This window comes from Asparagus officinalis, chromosome 9 (assembly GCF_001876935.1).
Source record: "Asparagus officinalis chromosome 9, Aspof.V1, whole genome shotgun sequence".
In the NCBI taxonomy this organism is placed as follows: domain Eukaryota; kingdom Viridiplantae; phylum Streptophyta; class Magnoliopsida; order Asparagales; family Asparagaceae; genus Asparagus; species Asparagus officinalis.
This window is the reverse complement of record NC_033802.1, coordinates 48,555,210-48,561,870: the sequence shown is the minus strand read 5'-3', so window position 1 is coordinate 48,561,870 and position 6,661 is coordinate 48,555,210. Positions and strand designations below refer to the sequence as shown.

The 6,661-nt window shown below is 48.2% G+C and overlaps 1 protein-coding gene across 1 annotated transcript; it reads left to right on the top strand.

The window, feature by feature from the left end:
* On the top strand, positions 5,883-6,389 carry LOC109823430 (protein NYNRIN-like). Its single transcript, XM_020389706.1, has one exon. It carries the CDS (start codon positions 5,883-5,885, stop codon positions 6,387-6,389), a length of 507 nt encoding a protein of 168 aa, XP_020245295.1.

Here is a 6,661-nt window from a genome sequence, read left to right as displayed (position 1 = left end):
GATGATGATCCGGTCCATTGCTCATCTGTGATCAAGTCCGGATGAACCCACAGAATCTCACCATTTGGGGTTGTGTGTGGCACGAGCCCTTTCTGGCGCTGTTGGTGAGGATCATCATTCACCGTCTTCACTGCTGCATTGATCACCGGCTCGTGTTGGAACCAACTCGAGGGAACAGTCCCGAAACTAATGGATACCATGTTTGCACCCACTTTCTTCTCTTTGGGCTGCTTCATGGTGATAACCCCAACATCGATTAGGGCCTGAATCTTATCTTTGAGAGCGTAGCATACCTTGGTGGGATGGTGCACCGCTCGGTGGAATGCACAGTATTTCGGATCGTTGACCCTCTTGGCATCTTCTTGATCCTGAATCGGTGGCAACTTGATCTTGTTGTTCTGAACGAGGTATTTGAAGATACCCGGGATTTCATCCTCCTTGAACGAGTAGGTCTTTGGGAACCTCGGCTCCGCGGCCTTTTGCCTTTGGGGCTGTTGTTGCCATCTCGATTGTTGAGGCGCCCTCTGTTGCTGCTGTGGCTGTTGCGGCTGTGCTTGCACCTCAAACACTTGATTCGCATCTACAGCATTTGCTTGTGTTTTCCCCTTACCCCTAGGGGTAAAGTTCTTCTGTTGTGGGACACTGTTTGGTATTTGGCCCCTTTCAGCCTTCTTCCTTTTGAGGAGTCGCTCGGCTCTTTCCCCTCTCACCTTCAAGTCTTTCCAGGTCGTTGGCGGTGCCGTTCCCATGGCTTCAAGGATGTCCAATGTTAAATTGTTGTGGCAAGTTTCGAGGATGAATTCCTCGCTGACCGGGTCCCTGCAATTCATAGCTTTGTTCCGGAATCTCTTCACGAAGTTTTCAACCGTCTCGCCATTCTTCTGTTTTTCATCGAACAGCGTGCCGATCGAAACCTCGGTGTCATCATCAAAGAAATTGGTCAAGAACATGTCCTCCATGTCATCCCAGCCGTTGATACTTCCGGGCTTGAGACGGCGGTACCAGTCGAAGGCAGCTCCGCGAAGAGTGCCGACGAATGACCGCACCATGAGGGGCTCATTTCCGGAAATAATTCCTAAATGAGACTTGAAGTAGATTAAATGTTGGGTAGGGGAACCCTTTCCATCAAACGGCGTAAAGTTAATGAGATTAAACTTTGCCGGATATGGAATGGATTCCCACTCCCTCGGATATGGACACGGTATACCTGACCTTTTTACCTCTTGAGCATTCATCAATGCATTGATTTTGCTCTCCAAGTCTTTCATCTTTTTGTCTTCACTCGTTTCTATTTTCGAGTGGTTTTGGGGAGAGGTAATGTGGTCTTCTTTGGCATTATCATCTACCGGACCACTTCCGTTGTCGTTGTTGACAGGAGGAATAATGACATTATTCCCTTCCCGTTCATTCTCTTCTTGGTTCTGATGATTGGGTCGAGTGGGCTCCTCTTAAGTTGTAATGAATGCAGCAATGAATACAGCAACTTTTTCCGCAAACAGTGCTTTTTGCTGCTGCTGCTGCTGCGGTTGCGCTTGCACCTCGAACGTTTGATTTGCGTTCACGGCGTTCGCATGCGCTTTTCCTTTACCCCTAGGGGTGAAGTTCGGTTGCGGAGCGTTATTTGCTATTTGGCCCCTTTCCGCCTTCTTCCTTTTGATGAATCGTTCGGCTCTTTCCCCTCGCACCTTCAGGTCCTTCCAGGTCTTTGATGGCGCCGTTCCCATAGATTCAAGGATATCCAAGGTGAGATTGTTGTGACAGGTCTCGAGGATGAAATCTTCGCTGACCGGGTCCCTGCAATTCATCGCTTTATTTCGAAACCTTTTCACAAAGTTTTCGACTGTCTCACCATTTTTCTGTTTCTCCTCAAACAGAGTGCTGATCGAGACCTCAGTGTCATCATCAAAGAAGTTCGTCAAGAACATGTCCTCCATGTCGTCCCAACTGCTGATGCTCCCCGGCTTGAGGCGACGATACCAATCGAAGGCCGCTCCGCGAAGAGTGCCAACGAATGACCGTACCATCAAGGGTTCGTTGCCGGAGATTGTTCCTAAGTGAGACTTGAAATATATTAAATGTTGGGTAGGGGAACCCTTTCCATCAAACGGCATAAAGTTAATGAGATTGAACTTTGCCGGATATGGAATTGATTCCCACTCCCTTGGATATGGACACGGTATACCTGACCTTTTTACCTCTTGAGCATTCATCAATGCATTGATTTTGCTCTCCAAGTCTTTCATCTTTTTGTCTTCACTCGTTTCTATTTTCGAGTGGTTTTGGGGAGAGGTAATGTGGTCTTCTTTGGCATTATCATCTACCGGACCACTTCCGTTGTCGTTGTTGACAGGGGGAATAATTATGTTGACATTATTCCCCTCCCGCTCATGCTCCTCTTGATTCTGATGATTGGGTCGAGTGGGCTCTTCTTGACGATTTGTCAGAGTTGCGATTTGCTGGTCATGCATTTCCCTCATCTGCTGCATGGCCATCTCCATCTCGAACTTGAAAGCTTCTTTCTGCCGCGTTAGGGCGTCTTCAAGCATCTTGTTCATTTGTTCGGCGCTGATCATGAGTACCTCGCGAGGTTGTCCCTCGCTGGATACCGTGTTGTCCGAAGCAATCGCGGAGCCGGCATCTGATGCTTCATCTTCTGATGGTAATCTCGTCCGAATCCTACCATAAGTCCCTCGGGTAAGCTTCGTCTTCTGATGGTAATCTCGTCCGAACCCTACCATAAGTCCCTCGTGTAATGGTTCCGGACTGTAGGTGAGTTAGATACCAGGGTACCAACGGGATTGACTCGGGATTGTCCCCTGTCGATGCTCCTTTGCTGGCCATGTTGATGGTGACCTTCGGGAATTCTCTGTCTTTGACTATCCTTCTTCTTCGCTGGAAACGCCTAGGTTTAGCTTCAGACGTTCCGGTGGAAATTCTATCAAACACTGAAATTCTCCTTGGGGTTTGAGCGCAGGAGCATTCTGATAGCACTGCCTTGATTATGTTGGCGCACGGGCAGCGAGACTCCATGTCCTGCACATACTTCTTTCGAGATTTCCCCATACCACCAGCTCTATAGTACAGCTCATCAGCTTGGTAACTGGAGCAACCTATAGAGTGTTGGCATGTGCTCCTTGGTAAAACACCATCATCCTCAGATGAGTGTGTTTCCCTTTGGGCATGCGATGCTTTGTTAGCTTTTTCCAAAGTGGCCCGTTCAAGTTTACGTTTTTGTGAACATAAAAATTGAACGGGCTCTTGTATTTCGACTCGCAATCCGATGCGGTCGGTGATAGGGGCTTTCCCTTTCTCATCTTTCTTGGGGGGATTAATTCGACCCCCAGTTTGATTTGTAACTTGGGGACCTTTCAAAGGTCCCAGTCTTTCCTTGATAGGTACTTTACCTCGATTCTCCGGTAGAGGACCGAGGCGACCTTTCAAAGGAACCCTGAGTTTTGAATGATCCCCATTCATACCTGGCTCCGTTGAAGGTGCCGGATCTGGTTTTGAAGGAACTCGGGCAGCAACTCCACCCACTGGTGTTTGAGGTGCTGGTTTTAGCTTTGGCAACCAAACCCACTTGCTTGTAGATGGGCTCTTGACCACCTCTTCTCTCTGCATTCCCTCCGCCTTTTGTAACAGAGCTCGGGCATGCGCAAGCAAGGCGCGGCGCTTCTTGATTCGCTCCTCGAGCGTGGAGCGGTTCCTCTTGATGTGGATCCACTCACTCGCTCCTGTTTTGGAGGGGAGGTTGGTTGTTTGCCGTTGCTCTCGGCAGTACCTGGATTTTAGATCCTCATTGTAGCGGATCCCATCCAATGATTCAGCAGCTTTGGCTTGTTGTAGGGCGAGGCGTTGGCGCCGTCTTTGGCGAGCCCTCTTCGATGGAGCTGGAGTTGCATCATCAATCGCCTTTGTGGCGGTTGGATCTATAGCCTTGACCACACTGAACGACGCAAGGGCGTTGTGTGGTGCAAGTGTAGCGGCAGCAACGGCGGGATCTTGGATTGAGGAGTTGGAGTTCCCGCGAGCCCTTTTGGGAGATGGGTTCTTCCCACGCCTATTCGGAGAGGCGGATCTGGAGGAGGAGGAAGAGAGGTACTCTTCGAATTTTTGCTGGTCGAACTCGTACTCGACCTCTTCATTCACCCGGATCTTGAGTGCCGGTTGCGTCACGACGGCGTCGGTTGCGATGCCGTTGGCTCCCACTGTGGTCGCCAGCTTGTTTTCGGTGAAAGTCGCTGTTTTTATTGCTTTTGAATCTGTTACAACTTTAAACGTTACAACAAGAATGCAACAAAACAAAGATTACAACTTTATCGAAAATAAACACGAGATCCCGTTTTGGTGCGGTCTCGCTTGCGTGGGTCTTTGGCCTGTGACGGGGATGTTGATATCCGTGGACCACCGGGGCAATCAGATCCGGTCCGGATAAATCGGACAGAGTTTCGTCGATCCGCGTGAGATCTAGAAACTTCTAATCCAGAAATATCGGACAGAACTTCGTCGATCCGCGTGAGATCTAGAAGTTCTAAGCGTATACCTCGGCTAAAGCGAGGTAATAGCTCTTCTTAGTATTAACGCTAAAGGCTAATACTAAGGAAGGATGAGAACGGGTGATGAAGGCTGATTTAGACCTCTCCTCCTCGGTTGAAGTGCTCGATCAGTGTTTGCTGCAGCAGGGCTTCGCCGAGGCTCTCCAAAAATCCAGATCATTCCAAATGAGGTAAGGGGGTCCTATTTATAGGAAAACGGATTTTCCGAGACACCCTAGGGTGTCTCGGAAATTCCGAGACACCCCTGGGGTGTCTCGGAATTTCTGAGACACCCCTGGGGGTGTTTCGGAACTCCGAGACGTCCGTAGGTGTATTTTGATCGTTTTCTCCGTAGATTCTTCGTACGAACTCGGATTTGAGTGATTCCGGGTGCGTTGGATGCGTGACGAAGAGTTCGATCCGTTCTGATGGTTGGATTGTCTTTAGAGTGGTCGAGGCACGGAGGGTATTGTCCTTTTTGTGAGCAGTGCCGGGCTTCCGATTGGCACGGGTTTTCGTTATTCCGAAGTCTTATCCGCTCATGTAGCTCGTCGATTCACTTCAGTCGTTCGTCGACGTCGATTAGGCTCATGTGGGTCAGATGGTGATGTTCATTGTCGCCCATTAACACTGAACCGTTTGTGGAGACCTATAGGCAATTTTCGATGCCTACAATTGATAGGGATGTGTTCAAACAACGTAGCCGAATACAACGCGCTGCTCATTAGACTAAGTTTCGCCAAAGAGCTGGGGGTCGAATACCTTGAAGCTTTTGGCGATTCCTAACTAGTAGTCAACCAAATGCATAGAGAATATGAAGTCAGAAACTAGAGCTTGATTCTATACCATAAAGCAGCCATTGAGATGGCAGACTCGTTTGAAGGATTCTACATCGAGTACGTCCCGCGTATCCAAAATACGTATGCAAATGCACTGGCAACAATAGCAGTGTCTCTGGCACAACCTCTCGACACTGAACAATTGGCTACTCTAAGGACTCACCAACTACCAGACTATGCCTTGGATGCAAAAGAAGCGCACGTGATCGGAACTGTACTCGAGCCTCGAGATTGGCGATTCCCCATTATCGACTACGTCGTGCATGGTATTTTGTCATAAGGTATAAAAGAAAGAGACTCGGTCCGACGAAGAGCACCGAGATTTTATTATAATACGACGACCCAAACACTGTATCATCACACATATGACGGTTTTCTACTCTGATGCCTTTCAACCAGGGAAGCAGAAGAGGCTCTCAAAGAAGTGCACGATGGAACCTGTGGTGCACATCAGCCCTGTCCCAAGCTCTACGATCGTCTCAGAAGAATAGGATATTATTGGCCAACCATGTTCAAGGACGCAGTTGATTACGCCCGACGGTGTCATGCGTGCCAAATACATGCAAACTACATGCACCAACCCCCGGAGCATTTATACCCTTTGGCCACTTCATGGCCATTTGAGACATGGGGGATGGACATCGTTGGCCCTATTTTCCCACCATCGGCTAAAGGCGACCATTTCATCTTGGCAATTACAGATTATTTCTCCAAGTGGGCCAAAGCTATTCCACTTAGAGAAGTAAAGATGGGCAATGTCATCGCATTTATTAAACACCATATTATTTATCGATATGGTGTGCCGAGGTTAATCGTGCATGATAATGGCCCTCTCAGTAATGCCTTCATTAGATTTTGCAGGAAGTTCAGGATTGAAGACATTTTATCAAAGACATACAATCCTACTACAAACGAATTGGCTGAGGCCTTTAACAAAACAATCATAAAGATTTTATCAAAACTTGTGAGAACTAACAAGCGAGACTGGGATGACAAACTTGGCGAAGCTCTCTAGGCCTATCACACCATAGTCCGCATGCCTACTTGTGCAATCCCGTATTCTCTGGTGTATGAGTGTGAAATCGTCCTCCCGTTAGAGATTCAAATTCCATCCCTACGTATTGCTCTTGCAACGGGGATGATGACTAATGAACAACATCATAAACGTCTTGAAGAACTCGAGGCGTTAGATGAAAAGCGTCTAGAAGTTTAGTAGCAGATTCAGTTCTACCAAGTCGGAATCTCCAGGGCTTTTGATAAGAAAGTCCGACAACAAAGTTTTAAAGA